Raw genomic sequence first — 17,774 nt, 5'->3', positions numbered from 1 at the left:
TCAGGTCCCACTTGTTTACTTTTGTTTTTATTTCCATTACTCTAGGAGGTGGGTCATAGAGGATCTTGCTATGATTTATGTCAGTGTTCTGCCTATGTTTTCCTGTAAGAGTTTCATAATTTCTGGTCTTATATTTAGGTCTTTAATCCGTTTTGAGTTTATCTTTGGGTATGATATTAGGAAGTGTTCTAATTTCATTCTTTTACAGTTAGCTGTCCAGTTTTCCCAGTACTACTTATTGAAGAGGCTGTCTTTGCCCCATTGTATATTCTTGCCTGCTAGGACCATTGGCATTTTGATAGAGATTGTATTAAATTTGTAGAGCACTTTGGGTGGTACTGACATCTTAAGTATTTTTCTTGTTAGTATTATCAATTCTTTGGATATTTGATAGAATACTCTTTGAGTCTGCAGGGTTTGTGTGTGTGTGTTTACTCATACACAGAATTCAAATTCTGGTTAAAATTATTGTTATTGTTATTATGTCCTCCAATCTATTAACATGGTATATTTTCCCATTAATTTAGGTCTTAAATGTGTTTCAATAGTGCTTTGTTGCTTGCAGTGTACTAGTCTTTCACCTTAGTTACATTCATTCATAGATATTTTTGTCAAGAGTGAGGTTTTTTAAATAAAATATTTTAGGCATAAACAAAAAAATATAATGAATGTAATCACCACTCAGCTTAAGAAATAAGATTTAACAAATACAATTAAAGCCTCTCTGACTGTATTTTTTTCCCTCCTTCAGATGTAACTGGTTTCTTAAATTTAGTGTTGATCATTTCCTTACATATCCTTCCCTGATAGCTCAGTTGGTAAAGAATCCGTCTGCAATGCAGGAGACCCTGGTTCAATTCCTAGGTCAGGAAGATCCACTGGAGGAGGGATAGGCTACCCATTCCAGTATTCTTGGGCTTCCCTGGTGGCTCAGCTGGTAAAGAATCCGCCTGAAATGTGGGAGACTTGAGTTAAATCCCTGGGTTGGGAAGATCCCCTGCAGAAGGGAAAGGCTACCCACTTCAGTATTCTGGCCTGGAGAATTCTATGGACTGTATAGTCCATGGAGTTGTAAGGAGTCAGACACGACTGAGCGACTTTCATTTTCTCTCCTTTTTTCCCCACTTCTTTTTTAAAAAATTAATTAATTTATTTTAATTGGAGGCTAATTACTTCACAGTATTGTGGGTTTTGCCATATATTGACATGAATCAGCCATGGGTGCACACGTGTCCCCCAGTCTGGAACCTCCCTCCATCCTCCCTCCTTCCTTCCCACCCCATCCCTCTGGATTGTCCAGGGCACCAGCTTTGACTGCCCTGTTTCATGCATTGAACTTGGACTAGTCATCTATTTCACATATGGTAATACACATATTTCAATGCTATTCTCTCAAATCATCTCACACTTGCCATCTCCCACAGAGTCCAAAAGTCTGTTCTTTATATCTGTATCTCTTTTGCTATCTCATATATAGGGCCATCGTTACCATCTTTCTAAATTTCATATACATGCATTGATATACTGTATTGGTGTTTTTCTCTCTGACTTACTTCACTCTGTATAATTGGCTCCTGTTTCATCCACCTCATTAGAATGAACTCAAATGTGTTCTTTTTAATAGCTGAGTAATATTCCATTGTGTATATGTACCACCACTTTCTTATCCATTCATCTGGCGATGGACATCTAGGTTGCTTCCATGTTCTAGCTATTGTAAACAGTGCTGCGATGAACATTGGGGTACATGCGTCTCTTTCAATTCTGGTTTCCTTGGTGTGCATGCTCAGCAGTGGGATTGCTGGGTCGTATGGCAGTTCTATTTCCAGTTTTTTAAAGACTCTCCACACTGTTCTCTATAGTGGCTGTACTAGATTGCATTCCCACCAATAGGGTAAGAGGGTTCCCTTTTCTCTGCACCCTCTCCAGCATTTACTGTTTGTAGACATTTTTTTTTTTTTTTTGTAGACATTTTGAGAAGGAAATGGCAACCCACTCCAGTATTCTTGCCTGGAAAATCCCACGGACGGTGGAACCTGGTAGGCTACAGTCCATGGGGTCGCAAAGAGTTGGACGCGACTGAGCAACTTCACTCACTCAGACATTTTGATAGCAGCCATTCTGACTGGCGTGAGATGGTACCTCGTTGTGGTTTTGATTTGCATTTCTCTGATAATGAGTGATGTTGAGCATCTTTTCATGTGTTTGTTAGCTATCTGTATGTCTTCTTTGGAGAAATGTCTGTTTAGTTCTTTGGCCCATTTTTTGATTGGGTCATTTATTTTTCTGGAATTGAGGTGCAGGAGTTGCTTGTATATTTTTGAGATTAATTCTTTGTCAGTTGCTTCATTTGCTGTTATTTTCTCCCATTCTGAAGGCTGTCTTTTCACCTTGCTTATAGTTTCTTTTGTTGTGCAAAAGCTTTTACAAAGCTTTACAAAGCTTTTTACAAAGCTTGTAAAAGTGCAGAAAGTTTAATTAGGTCCCATTTGTTTATTTTTGATTTAATTTCCATTACTCTGGGAGGTGTTTCATAGAGGATCTTGCTGTGATTGTATGTCAGAGAGAGTTCTGCCTATGTTTTCCTCTAGGAGTTTCTGGTCTTACATTTAGATCTTTAATCCATTTTGAGTTTATTTTTGTGTATGGTGTTAGAAAGTGTTCTAGTTGCATTCTTTTGCAAGTGGTTGACCAGTTTTCCCAGCACCACTTGTTAAAGAGATTGTCTTTTCTCCATTGTATATTTTTGCCTCCTTTGTCAAAGATAAGGTGTCTATAGGTGTGTGGATTTATCTCTGGGCTTTCTATTTTGGTCCATTGATCTAGATTTCTGTCTTTGTGCCAGTACCATATTGTCTTGATGACTGTAGCTTTGTAGTATAGTCTGAAGTCAGGCAGGTTGATTCCTCCAGGCCCATTCTTCTTTCTCAAGATTGCTTTGGCTATTCAAGGTTTTTTGCATTTCTATACAAAATTGTGAACTTATTTGTTCTAGTTCTGTGAAAAATACCATTGGTAGCTTGATAGGGATTGCATTGAATCTATAGATTGCTTTGGGTAGTATACTCATTTTCACTATATTGATTCTTATGATCCATGAACATGGTATATTTCTCCATCTGTTTGTGTCATTTTTGATTGCTTTCATCAATGTTTTATAGTTTTCTATATATAGGTGTTTTGTTTTTTTAGGTAAATTTATTCCTAAGTATTTTATTCTTCTCATCACAATGGTGAATGGGATTGTTTCCTTAATTTCTCTGTTTTCTCATTGTTAGTGTATAGGAATGCAAGGGATTTCTGTGTATTAATTTTATATCCTGCCACTTTACTATATTTATTAATTAGCTCTAGTAATTTTCTGGTGGTGTCTTTAGGGTTTTCTATGTAGAGGATCATGTCATCTGCAAACAGTGAGAGTTTTACTTCTTCTTTTCCAATTTGGATTCCTTTTATTTCTTTTTCTTCTCTGATTGCTGTGACTAAAACTTCCAAAACTATGTTGACTAGCAGTAGTAAGAGCAGGCACCCTTGTCTTGTTCCTGACTTTAGGGGAAATTCACTTTCACCTTCATTTCCTTACATAGTATGATAGGCAGAATAATAATTGCTCCCCCACCCTACCCCTGTACCCCACCAAATCCTCAGAACCTGTGAATACAAGGCAAGAGTCTTAGCAGATGTGAGTAAGTTAAAGATCTTGAAAGGGTGAGATTATCCTTGCTTATCTGGGTGGATCCAATGTAGTAACAAGGTCCTTATAAACAAAAGAGGGAGTTAGTTAGTTAATGAAAGTTGTTCAGTCATGTCAGACTCTTTGTGACCCCATGGACTATACAGTCAATGGAATTCTCCAGGCCAGAATACTGGAGTGGGTAGCCTTTCCCTTCTGCAGGGGATTTTCCAAACCCAGGGATTGAACCCAGGTCTCCCGCATTGCAGGTGGATTCTTTACCAGTTGATCCACAAGGGAAGCCCAGGAATACTAGAGTGGGTAGCTTATCCCTTCTCCAGCAGATCTTCCCAACCCAGGGATCGAACCAGGGTCTCTTGCATTGCAGGCAGATTCTTTACCAACTGACCTATCAGGGAGGCAGGGCTTAAATACATCTCTCCAAGGGACAGATAAGAATCAGTATCTCTGATTTTTATGACATGGAGATGTTGCCAAGGTCCTGGGACCCATATCTCCTTGAATGTAAATTAGTAAGGATCTTCCTGACATCTTGGGAGCTTGACCTAGGAAAGTAGGCTGGATTATATCCATTTGACATTCTTGGGGAGAAAAGAAAACTTTTATCATCCTTTCAGATCAGAGAATTAACTAGACAGATAGCTACAGATCTAATCTCCACAGTTCACAGAAAAGTAAAGTGTTTATAGAGGAAGTAAAGATAAAATATTACCTTTATTTATTTTTTAAAACATTACCTTTATGTCATACAGATTTCTGTGTCTCCGGAGGCTAGAGTTTTTTGAAGGAGCACTGAAGAATCCAGGAAAGATTACTGCCTCAGAGTGATTTATCAACAATTGAGAGTTCTGATATAACCTTTCATATGATTGTGGATTTGTCAATTTCTCCTTGTATCCTTGTGGCTGTGTTTTCAGATGCTTACACATTAAGAATTGTTATAAATCCTTAGTAGATTGTTAGAATTACTTTCTTTAAATATACTTCTTTATCAGATAAACTTTAAAAATCCACCTAAATTACAATGCTGAACAAGATGAACACAACTGAAAGGAGATTTTTGATAGCTATATTAATATCAGAAGGAAAAACTTAAAAGCAAAAACATTATTAGGGATAATCTTTGTCTTTCCACCAGTGAATTTTATTAAATTTATTATTACTAGATATACTTAGATTCAGTTTTTCATTTCACTTTATACTATTTGTTTTTTTTATATGCTTCCTTGTTTTGTCCTTTCCTGACTTTATTTGTTGAATTTAAAAAGCTATTCCCTTCCCCCATTTTTATGTTTTAGAAGATATCCATTCTATTTCTCCTATTTCAATGGTTTCACTTAAATATTTTTAATGTGCACATTTACCTTAATAAAGCTTAAAGCAAATAAATATCTAAACTTTCTTCCTGAATAACTACTAGAATTTAGAACATTTTAACCCTGATTACTCTCTCCAGTCTTAGAATATTAGTATTTTCTAGTGGTTTTGTCCCTTGCTTTTTGTACCCCCCACATTAGTCATCATCATTATATGCTTTTATAAGGTTATTGGGTTTACTCCTATGCTTATTAGTTTCTTTGCCCCTCATTACTATTTCATCTCACTCCTTTCTTCTTACATAAACATCATTTACAAGTACTTTTGTGATGGGTCCATTGGAGGCAAACTCTCTCAATCTTTGTCATAGGGTGTCTACTTAATAGTCATCCTTGAGTTGTAATTTACTTACATGTGGTATCTGAGATTGATAAGTATTTTCTGCTGACTTTTGCTTTCTGAGACTGCTAAGTGACATTCTTTTGTAGATAATCTGTCTCTGGTTGCACTTAAGGTTTTCCTTTGCTAGTGGCCTTTTGTAATTTCACTACAAAGCCATGGAATAAGTATCCTGTTTGGGATTTCTTGTGCTTCTTAAATCTGAGAATTGTTGCTTTTTATCATTCTAAAGCATTTTTATTTGTAATATTTTTGAGTTTTGCTTTGATTTTCATTTGCTCTCTTCCTTTCTTTTGGAAATTCTATAAGGGTATATATAAAATGTTGTATAATGTTATCTATAACCTTTTCATGTTATATAATGTGCTCTTAACTTCCTTCATATTTTCCATCTCTTTCTACCTCTGTGCCTTATCCTGTGTAATTTTATCTTACATAATCCAGTTTGCTATTTCTTGCATCAGCTGGGTTTCTTCTGCTATGTAACTCACAGTTTAGAAAAAGGGTATAAACATTTAGCTATAATATGAATAATGTCTGAGAATCTAAGTGATACATGGTGACTATGGCTGACAACACTGTGTTGTAAAATTGAAATTTGCTAACAGAACTTAAATGTTCTCATAAAAATGAATTAATTAAAATAAAGATAAATATGTGAGTGTTGGATGTGTTTAACTAGATGGAGGAATCCTTTCACAAAGTATACATATATCAACTCACTACAGCATACATTTTAAGTATATTCCCAGGAATCCTGTAACTTTAAAAAGAACCCAGTTCATTTCAGCAAATGATTATTGAATGCCTTCATTTAGGGAAATCATTCACTTTCTAGCAGAATGCTACTTTCATTCAGAAAACAAAATAAATCTACCTATCTTCTTCACCATCCTTCTGCAACTATCAATTTGATCACACTATATCAAAGGCATCATCAGATAAGTTCTAGAACTCTAGATAAAATTTCTATCTTTAGATAAAATGCAAGCATATAAACCCCTGCTACCACAATATATGGATTGCATTACCCTTATTAACACACACACACACAAATGCAAAATGGAAGAGTTAGATCAAAATTCACGTTTTTCAAAATTGTGTATTATTTTTCTTTGTGTTTAGATTTTCTCCTACCTCAATTTAAGAGATGTGGTAATATGTGGTCAAGTTAATCGCTCCTGGTTGTTGATGATACAAATGGGCTCATTGTGGAATGGTGTAAGTAGACACTACCTGAAGCTATGTCTTTATTCTAGTTCTTAAGTAAGAATAGACTGCTCTAAGGCCACCTTATAGCAGTAATGGGGATTACCTTCTTCCCTGCTCCACAACATGGGATCACAAAAATGAGGTACACTTGTTTCACTTTTGTCCAGGCACAGCCTGAAGGAAAAGATAAAAAATGTTATTTGAAGAGATTTGATAGAAGTATTTTCTAATTTAAATAGTACAAATAAATTGAATATTGTTTTTTGGATTGAAATAAAGCCCTATTATATCTGAGTTAGGCTTAACATTGCCTTACTCAAGGAGCTCCAGAGATAGACTAAGCAAAATGCAAGAAAGGTGCTTACTGTAGAGTCTGGCATGTGGGGAGCACTCAATAAATATTAGCTACTGTTCTTAGTGAAAAAAAAAAAACACACAACAAAGAAGCACAAAATATGGAGTAAAAGAGAAGAAAAAAAACTACTGAGTTTGAAATCAGGCTAAAACAGACAACAAACAAACAAAGCTTATTTGATAATTTTTGGTGTGTTTGCATGCACGTAGACATATATACACTCAAGCATTTTCTAATGTGGACTTCTAGGCTCATGCCTCTTGTATTATTCTTGTCATTGCACTGTATTTGTACTATTCCCATAAAGTAGAACATGCTTTATTTTTCATTCCAAAGAAACGTTGGGTGGTAGGTCTTAGCCAATGATAAAAATAAGCATGTATTACCCTTGATGACCTTTCTTTTCTTTTTCTTGGATGACTGCTTTAATTTTAATAACTGTGATCATTTATGCCATCAACAATGTTGGGGTGGCAACATTTTCCTTGTTGACTATGTCCAGTCAATAGCTGGCTTTACCACCCTTCCTTAATTGCTATTGATTAGAGGACTAACGATATCATGTGCTCAGACTGACCTATGAATAGGTGATTGGGGTCTTTCTGCAGAAACTTTGACAAAGAACCCAAGAGGAGTTGGCAAGGTACAAGGAATCTAGCTCCATAATCAACTCAGCATTTTTACATCCCATCAGAGCACCGTTCCATTCTTGACTATAGTGTTCTACTCTTACCTTATGTAGCAATGGAAATTTTAAAAAATGTGCTTGTCTTAATTAACACCTCTTAGCCACCAAATTTTGGAGAAGGAAATGGCAACCCACTCCAGTACTCTTGCCTGGAGAATCCCAGGGACGGGGGAGCTTGAAGGGCTGCCGTCTATGGGTTCGCACAGAGTCGGACATGACTGAAGCGACTTAGCAGCAGCAGCAGCTACCAAATTTAGTATTCTTATCTTAGATGTAATTTTTAGTTAAAGGCAGTGATACTTAAACTTTAGAATGCATCAGAATCATCGGAAGGGATTGTTAGATTGCTGGTTGCCACCTCCAGAGTTTCTGACTCAGAACTTCTGAGAAAGGGCTTGAGAATTTTCATTTCCAATGAGTTCCTGGGAGATGCTGATGCTGCTTGTCCCTGGACCACACTAAGAACCACTGATTTAAAATAATAAATCTCTTACTTATGTGACAGATTAGGGGGTGTCACTTTTTCCTTGGGAAAACCCATAAAGAAGAAATAAACTGAATCCAAATGGTCTGGGAAAGAAGGAATATGTACCATATTAAATCAGGACAAATCTTACAGAAAACTGGCAGAAAAAGCCAGCACTCCTGCCCAGAGACCTCACTGGGTAAAGATGGAGAAAATATGAGCACATACATGGCAGCGAAGAGCAAAGCCAGAATAGGAAGTTAGTTATGTTCAGCAAACTTCTCTTTCCACAATTATCTGTTGCCCTTCATTTGCAATTATTTCTGTCTTTATTTGTGAGTGCTCAAATGTGAAACAACTGTAATAAACATTTTAGCATGAAGAATAACTTTGTTCAGAAAGCAATAAGAAATGGGATGTTCAGTACACTTAACCTTTTAGCTGAAAGGTGGTATTAACACTATGTTATTGTTATCAACTATACTTCAATAAAAAAATACTATGTTGTTGTTTATCCACCAGCCCTGGCCATTCAGAGGTTATAGAAAATCCTGTGATTTTCAGTTTTATACACTGCACTCAGATCATCTTTCCTTATCTCTAGAACTACCCCCACAAAATTATGAGTTATGGAAAAGCCATCATAATCCACAAACTATATTGTCTTTCCATAGTCAAGCACTCAATGTATAGTTTGTGCTTATGAAAAAAGAAGCAGGCACACATTAGTGATGAATGAAGAAGGGTCCATTGACACTGAAGTAGGGGGAAGCCTTGGGGCTCACCTGGATAATGGGGGGTGGGCATCCAGGCACTCCACAACTGACTCTTATTAGGGGGTGGATGTGAGATCCCTGCCCTCCCAGCTGTCAACCTGGACTGCACATTTGCAATTGTTTGTAATTAAACCTGGGAATGACCACAAACACCCTAACAAACAAAAAAGAGTGATGAGATAAAGAAATTTTAGTTCTTTGATGCTTTAAAAATATTTTAAAATTTCACATGCCAAAGATCTTTCTCATTTCTTAACATTTTTGTTTATCCTTTTTAGATTGATTTTTCTGCAGTAAAAAATGTAATCACAGATAAATATATAGTGTCTATTTTGCAAAGGTGGCGTCTAAATGTGCTGCGATTGAATTTTCGTGGTTGTGTTCTCCGATTGAAAACTCTGAGATCTGTCAGTAAGTATGTTTATTAACTGTTTGTCTTGCTTCCCTGTATTTTAAAATGGAAACTTCAGTTACAGTTAGGCCATGAGAATGCCCATTAAAACTATTTAAAAGTCCTATAATACAGTCAGCTCTTCCTGGAATGTATGCCCTGAGACCTGGTCCTTTGGTCATTCTCATTGATTTTTTTTGTCTAGCATTTGTGTATCTACATATCATCAATTTATCCACAATATAAGGACATATTCTCACTAAAGAAATAATAACAATAGACAGAGGAAGAAAAAATCTACTTTCCTCTCTCTCAAACCCATTCACTTACCCAGTGGCACTCAACATTATCACGTTTTCTGTTTTTCTAAAATGCATTTAAGCATTTGTGATTAAAAATACACAATTTTAATTTGTAACATTAAAGGGATAATATTGTTTTATATTTTCTTTTATATCCTGAAAATCTTTTCTGTCAGTACATATAGGACTACTACATTATTTTTAAGTACTTAAAATAATTTCCTTGATTTTAGGGAATACCATACTAAGGCTATACCATAAGTTATTTAACTTTCTTCCTACTGATGGACACTAAGGTTATTTCCAAGTTTTCTAACTTACTTTGTAAAGTTTGTGTTTAACTGTCTTAGTTCAGGCTGCTATAATAAAGTTCTGTTTTGGCTGGGTGGCTTATAAACAACAGAAACTTAATTCTCATAGTTCTAAAGCCTGGAAGTCTAAGACCAGGGTGCCTAGTCTTGGTTGGGTTCTAGTGAGGGCCTTGTTCTGGTTGTTGACTTCTGTATTCTTCCTGTATCCACATACGGTAGAGAGCAGCAGAGAGAGCTCTCTGGAATCCCTTGTATAAGGGCATTAATCCTATTCATGAGAATTCCATCTTAATTATGTCCCAAAGGCTCAACCTCCTAATAGCATTACATTGGGGGTGAGGATTCCAACATATGAATTCTGAGGGGACACAAACATTCAGCCCATTGCATTAAAACATATGTCCTTTGAGGTACATTTTTAAGTTTCCATATATATATGTCTGGAAATGAGAGAAAAAATAAATTTCAAAATATCAGTATGAGTGACAAAGATATTAATGGGTGAAAGCAAGTTGCAGAATGATATATATATAATCTAATACCATTTGTATACAAGTTTTCAATGTGTAAAATAATACTAAATACTTCATATTTTGAAATAATTTCAATACTATATATTTAAGGGCACTTGTGTACACATACACAGACACACACACAGACAGCAAAATATAAAAAGCATGCATGCAAATGAAAAACTCCAAACGCAAGATAGTGGTTACCTCTGAGATGGAGAGAGTTGAATGAAATGGGGAAGAAGTTCACAGGGCTTTGAACAGTTAGCTGTATCTTTTTAATTGAAAAAAGAAAAATACAAAATGGAGTTATTCTGACTGGTTATTGCTGGTGCTGCAGAAAGCAATGGTTTTATATATAATGTCTTTTTATCTGATCATATATTAAACTGCCTTTCTAGTTTCAATAGTTTGTCAGTTGATTCTTTTGGGTATTCTAGGTAGACTATCATATCATCTGGAAATATTTCCATTCATTCCTATTCTTATATCTTCTACTTTTTTTTCTGGTAGCAAGGATATGCAGCTATCTTGTCTTGTTCTTGAATCCTTTTCTCATATTTTTAATGAGAATGGTGTTAATATTATTATATATTTGAATTTCTGGGACACACCCTTCACAAAGACATAATGCTGTTCCATCTTTTAGAGTAGCCATCTTCTGAATGTTCCTCATTCAATCTGGTAATGTTTGCATTTGGATTTTTAGGAACTATTAATTTCTGATCCACCAAGACCATCCCTGTTGTTTTTCAAGGACATGATAGATTAGAAAAATTTGTTTCTGGTAATTTGGGTAGGAAAGGAAAATTGAAACAGGTACTTAGTCTGCCATCTTAAACCAGTTTTTACTTTTTCTTCTTTTGTTCTCTTTTCTTTGTGATTTGGTGACTATCTTCAGTGTTTGCTTGGATTTATTTCCTCTTTTTTTGTGTGTATATCTATTTTACATTTTTGTTTTGTGGTTATCATGAAGTGTATGTAGAGCAATCTTTATACATATTTGATTCTTTTAAGTTGTTCTTCTCTTAAGTTTGAATGCATTTTTACTCCCCTTCAAGTTTACTGTTTTTGACATCACAGTTCATACCTTTCTGTTTTGTGTATCTCTTAACTACTTATTGTCGATATAGATGATTTTACTACTTTTGTCTTTTAACCTTCCTACTAGTTTTATAAATGGTTGATATACTACCTTTACTGGATACCTGCCTTTACCAATGAAATTTTTTCCTTTTGTAATTTTCATAATTCTAGTTGTAGTCTTTTCTTTTTGACTTACTGAGGTCCCTTTAACATTTTTTGTAAACCCAGTTACTTTCAGTTTTTGCTCCTCTTTAAACTTCTTGGTCTTTTCTTTGAATCAGAGTGGTAGCCTTACAGAGTATTCTTCTTCCCTTTATCATTTTAAACATATCATGCCACTCCCTTCTGGCAAGCAGAATTTCTGCTGAAAAGTCAGCTGATGGTCTTATGTTAGTTCCCTTGTTGCTTTTCCCTAGCTGCTTCTAAGATTCTCTTTTTAAATTTTTGCCATTTTAATTATAGTGTGTCTTGGTATGGACCTCTGAGTTCATCATGTTTGGGACTCTTGGTTCTTTCTGGACCTGAATGTCTCTTTCCTTTCCCAGGTTAGGGAATTTTTCAGCTATCATGTCTTCCAGTTTTTTGCCCTTTTCTCTCTTCTTCCTATAATGCAAATGTTAGTACATGCAGATGTGCTAAGTTGCTTCAGTCATGACTGACTCTGTACGACGCTATGGACTGCAGCCTGACCGGCTCCTCTGTCCATGGATTCTCCAGGCAAGAATACTGGAGAATACTGGAGTGGGTTGCTGTGCCCTCCTCCAGGGGATCTCCCCAACCCAGGGACTGAACCCATATCTCTTACATCTACCTGCGTTGGCAAGTGGGTTCTTTACCACTAGTACCACCTGGGAAGCCCAATGTTAGTACACTTGATGTTTTTCCAGGAGTCTCTTAAAGTATCCTTATTTTAAAGAAATTGTTTTTTTCTCTTCAGATTGGGTGATTCCACTACTCTTCCAGTTCTGTTCGTCTGCATCATCTCATCTACTGTTGATTTCTCCTAGTATATTTTTATTTCAGTTATGATATTCCTCAGTTGTTTTTTTTTCTCTTTGTTAAACTTTTCACTGTGTTAATTCATTCTTCTCCCAATTAATTGAGCACTTCTATGATCATTACCTTGAATTCTTTATTGCATAGATTGTTTACTTCTATTTCTCTTAGTCCTTCTTCTGGAGTTTTGTCTTGTTACTTCATTTGGAACATATTCCTCTGTTATCTCATTAAGCCTAATTCACTGTTTTTATTTCTATGTGTTTAGGAAATGTAAAAAACTTACCAATCATGGAAAGGTGGTCTTATGTAGGATATGTCCTGTGGGGCTGAGCAGCACTCTCCACTGGTTACCAGGTTAAATGCTCTAGGGCTGTCCTCAGTGCGGGCTGTGAGGGTCCTTCTGTTGTGGCAGGGCCAACGACAGCGGGCAGTCTGGTAGACATGGCTGGGCCCTGGTGTGTTTGGTGGAAAGACCCTGCCTTGTTCAGTGGTTATTGGCCCATTGGGTTGGCTGTGCAGGTCTTGGGGCTGGTGTTCACCAGCTGAAGGATGGGGCCAGTTCCCAGGGCTGCTGGCAGCAGGTGTTAGGGGGGGTGTCTGGTTGCCATAGCTTATTTAATAAAATCACTGTTCATTTCAACAACCTTGAGTCTATCAAAGATTAAAAAACAAATCTCAGAGATGTTTCAGCTTTTCCAGTTTTTTTTTTCCCCCCAGCTAAGGTCAGTTGATTTATTGATGTGCCTGAAGTTATACATATTTCTGAAGTTTGACTTTCTTTTTGTTAGATTGAAAATAAATATTGGCTGATATTTTAGGCTGTTTGGCTGAGTAGCCACAAGAGTTGTACTTGTAATCCTTATCTACAAAAATCTTTAGAAGCAAATTAACTTTAACATATTATTTTAAAAGTTTAAAAGACAGATGAGAGCAAGGGTGGGAAATGCCTGTTAAAATATTATGATAGGTAGCCAGAGTATATGATGAAACACTTGAGCATACATTTGGCAAGGATACACATAGTGATTTTTAAGTCCAAAAGTTGCATTTTTGAACCTAAGCAAAACAGATTCATAAGGGATGAGAGGCTCCACTTGACTGCAGTTTTTCTACACTGACTCAATGACTGGCAAGATATCAGTTCAGAAAATGCTTGACTTGTAAATAGCAAACACCCTCTTCCAACAACACAAGAGAAGACTCTATACATGGACATCACCAGATGGTCAATACTGAAGTCAGACTGATTATATTCTTTTCAGCCAAAGATGGAGAAGCTCCATACAGTCAGCAAAAACAAGACCGGGAGCAGACTGTGGCTCAGATCAAGAACTCCTTATTGCCAAATTCAGACTTAAATTGAAGAAAGCAGGGGAAACCACTAGACCATTCAGGTAAGACCTAAATCAAATCCCTTATGAGTATACAGTGGAAGTGACAAATATATTTAAGGGCCTAGATCTGATAGAGTGCCTGATGAACTATGGACAGAGGTTCGTGACACTGTATAGGAGGCAGTGATCAAGACCATCCCCAAGAAAAAGAAATGCAAAAGGCAAAATGGTTGTCTGAGGAGGCCTTCAAAACAGCTGTGAAAAGGAGAGAAGCTAAAGGCAAAGGAAAAAAGGAAAGATATACCCATCTGAATGCAGACTTCCAAAGAATAGCAAGGAGAGCTGAGAAGGCCTTCCTCAGTGATCAGTGCAAAGAAATAGAGGAAAACAATTGAATGGGAAAGACTATCGATATCTTCAAGAAAATTAGAGATACCAAGGGAATATTTCATGCAAAGATGGGGACAATAAAAGACAGAAATGGTATGGACATAACAGAAACAGATGTTAAGAAGAGGTAGCAAGAATACACAGAAGAACTATACAAAAAAGATCTTCACAACCCAGATAATCACGATGGTGTGATCACTCATCTAGAGCCAGACTCTAGAGGCTGGAATGAGAAGTCAAGTGGGCCTTAGGAAGCATCATTACGAACAAAGCTAGTGGAGGTGATGGGATTCCAGCTGAGCTACTTCAAATCCTAAAAGATGATGCTGTGAAAGTGCTGCACTCAATATGCCAGCAAATCTGGAAAACTCAGCAGTGGCCACAGGACTGGAAAAGGTCAGTTTTCATTCCAATCCCAAAGGAAGGCAATGCCGAAGAATGCTCAAACTACCGCACAATTGCACTCATCTCACATGCTAGCAAAGTAATGCTCAAAATTCTCCAAGACAGGCTTCAACAATACGTGAACCGTGAACTTCCATATGTTCAAGCTGGATTTAGAAAAGGCAGAGGAACCAGAGATCAAATTGCCAACATCTGTTGGATCATCGAGAAAGCAAGAGAGTTCCAGAAAAACATCTACTTCTGCTTTATTGACTATGCCAAAGCCTTTGACTGTGTGGATTACAATAAACTGTGGAAAATTCTGAAAGAGATGGGAATACCAGACCACCTGACTTGCCTCCTGAGAAATCTGTATGCAGGGCAAGAAGCAACAGTTAGAACTGTACATGGAACAACAGACTGGTTCTAAATCGGTAAAGGAGTATGTCAAGGCTGTATATTGTCACCGTGCTTATTTAACTTATATGCAGAGTACATTATGAGAAACGCTGGGCTGGATGAAGCACAAGCTGGAATCAAGATTGCTGGGAGAAATATCAATAACCTCAGATATGCAGATGACACCACCCTTATGGCAGAAAGCGAAGAAGGACTCAAGTGTCTCTTGATGAAAGTGAAAGAGGAGAGTGAAAAGTTGGCTTAAAACTGAACATTCAGAAAACTAAGATCATGTCATCTGGTCCCATCACTTTATGGCAAATAGATGGGGAAACAGTGGAAACAGTGACAGACTTTATTTTTTTGGGCTCCAGAATCACTGCAGATGGTGACTGCAGCCATGAAATTAAAAGATGCTTGCGCCTTGGAAGGAAAGCTAGGATCAACCTAGATAGCTTATTAAAAAGCAGAGACATTACTTTGCCAACAAAGATCCATTTAGTCAAAGTTATGGTTTTTCCAGTAGTCATGTATGGATGTGAGAATTGGACTATAAAGAAAGCTGAGTGCCAAAGAATTGATCCTTTTGAATTGTGGTGTTAGAGAAGAGTCTTGAGAGTCCCTTGAACAGCAAGGAGATCCAACCCTACCATCCTAAAGGAGATCAGTCCTGAATATTCACTGAAGTCCTGATGCTGAAGCTGAAACTCCAATACTTTGGCCACCTGATGCGAAGAGCTGACTCATTTGAAAAGACCTTGATGCTGGGAATGATTGAAGCTGGGAGGAGAAGGGGATGACAGAGGATGAGATGGTTGGATGGCATCACCGACTCAATGGACATGAGTTTGAGTAAACTCCGGGAGTTGGTGATGGTAGGGAGGCCTGGCATGCTACAGTCCGTAGGGTCGCAGAGAGTCAGACACGACTGAGCGACTGAACTGAACTGATGCAGCGTATGTCATGTAGCACTGAACTGAACTGATGCAGAGTATATGATGAAACACTTGAGCATACATTTAGGAAGGATGCACATAGTGATTTTTAAGTCCAGCAGTTGCATTTTTGAACCTGAGCAAAACAAATTCATAAAAAATGAGAGGCTCCATTTGACTGCAGTTTTTCTACACTGACTCGATAACTGGCAAGATGAGACCAGTTCAGAAAACGCTTGTCCTGTAAATACTCCCAAAGTTGCATGTTTATGTTTCTAGAATTCATAGAATAAAATACTTAATTTTTTTTGGAATAGAATTTATGAAGTAATTTTCCAGTTTGCCTACCATATTCATGTTATTATTACTGATTCTCTCATTTATACTGATTAGTTACACTGTTGACTGATACATATTACATCTCCCCATCCACTCACCAAATACTCTGCCTCCTGCAGAAAGAAGCCCCAAAATCTCACAGAACTTAGCCAAGTAGATTCTTATTACTGAATTGCTTCTATTTGCCAGAGCAGGAGCCTTGTTCAGATTTCTCAGAAATGGGTACTAATTGAGCCACGGTGAAAACTCCAGGGGAGGGAATGTTTAATAAATGAATAATCCACACTGTTTAATATTAAATATCTTTCTCAAAGAGTCAAGATTTAGGTCAGAACTAACTCAGACTTAGGACTCAGGAGACCTTAGCTTGTAGTAAATCTTATTTACTTCAAAAAAAGAAAAAAATCAAAGACTCTTAGAACTAGTGGAAAAAAACAAACACTTGGGTATTTGAATAAAAATTCAAGTGATATTTAAACATATGTGTTCAAATATGGAGATCTCAGGATTGTATTATTTTTGACTACTATAAAATATGCTTTTAAAAAACTCCTGAATTTCATCACCTATTGAACAGAAGGAAGTTGCAACGACAAGTTATTAAATGATAAGTAAGAAATTGGCAGGAGAGGAAGTATCTAATTGTTCATTCCATCATTGATCAGCAGTGCTTCCCTGAGAAAGTATGAACTCTGATACAGAAAAATAGCAATCTTAAGCTTTCAAAACATATTTAAATTTTGGCCATGGAAGATAGTAGCGATTCTAAACAACTTACTTTTAGATGATCCAGATCAGTTTGTGTCACAATGTGTTCCACAGCTTTATTTCCAAATAGATCCCTGGGGATAATCCTGAATATAAAAATCAACCAATAAAATTCCCAACTAGCCTCTAAAAACTAAACCAGAGAGTAATTTGGGTCCTTTCTCTGAATCAGATTTAATATCCTTATTCCTTTCCAGAACCTCCACATCTCCATTGTGTGCCTTTGTTTTCTACTATGGTCACACCTGGGCTCTCTCCACCGTCAAATCTTGGATGTTTTCTTTAATATTCCACTCTAAGTGCTCATCAACAATAAGTAAATTTATTACATTTCTCTGGTAATACTTCAGATTTAACAGCTGCCTTTAATATCTCATGTTGAAAAATGTGAGAACTTGCTTTGAGAACCAGTGTCTGTTTAAGTCTCCACCCTGACCCAAACCATAGGAAAAAGGGTATAGAGGTTAGAACCTTACAATGCAGTGTCATTTCCTGAACCACAAGCTCCAGCAATTCTTCCTGTTTCCCACTCTCTTGGTTTCCTATACATATTAGTACAGATTTAAATGACTTGACCCAAAGATTGTCTCTTGCCCTCACAGGTGTTTCAGGAGAAAAAATATATACTTTATGCCTTGGATTCCTCATCTAGAAAAGGCAGATAATATTATCTACCTCAGGGGGATCTTGTAAGAATTAGAAAAAGAATATGTGAAG

General features: G+C 36.8%; 1 protein-coding gene across 22 annotated transcripts in view; it reads left to right on the top strand.

Annotated features, from left to right (window-relative positions):
- FBXL13 (F-box and leucine rich repeat protein 13) overlaps window positions 1-17,774 on the top strand; it is a 215,269-nt gene that overhangs the window by 65,130 nt on the left and 132,365 nt on the right. For all 22 annotated transcript variants that reach the window (XR_014067184.1, XR_014067183.1, XR_014067182.1 and 19 more), the window contains 2 exons: window positions 6,536-6,631; window positions 9,186-9,318. Coding sequence is in view for 19 of the 22 variants with exons in the window: in XM_081535697.1 (XP_081391823.1) it covers window positions 6,536-6,631; window positions 9,186-9,318 (229 nt within the window). In the remaining 3 variants the exon portion in view is untranslated. The remainder of the gene's footprint in view (window positions 1-6,535; window positions 6,632-9,185; window positions 9,319-17,774) is intronic.

The sequence above is a fragment of the Giraffa tippelskirchi genome, chromosome 10 (assembly GCF_054371585.1).
Source record: "Giraffa tippelskirchi isolate mGirTip1 chromosome 10, T2T-mGirTip1v1.2.pri, whole genome shotgun sequence".
Lineage (NCBI taxonomy): Eukaryota > Metazoa > Chordata > Mammalia > Artiodactyla > Giraffidae > Giraffa > Giraffa tippelskirchi.
This window is presented reverse-complemented; position numbering and strand designations above follow the sequence as displayed.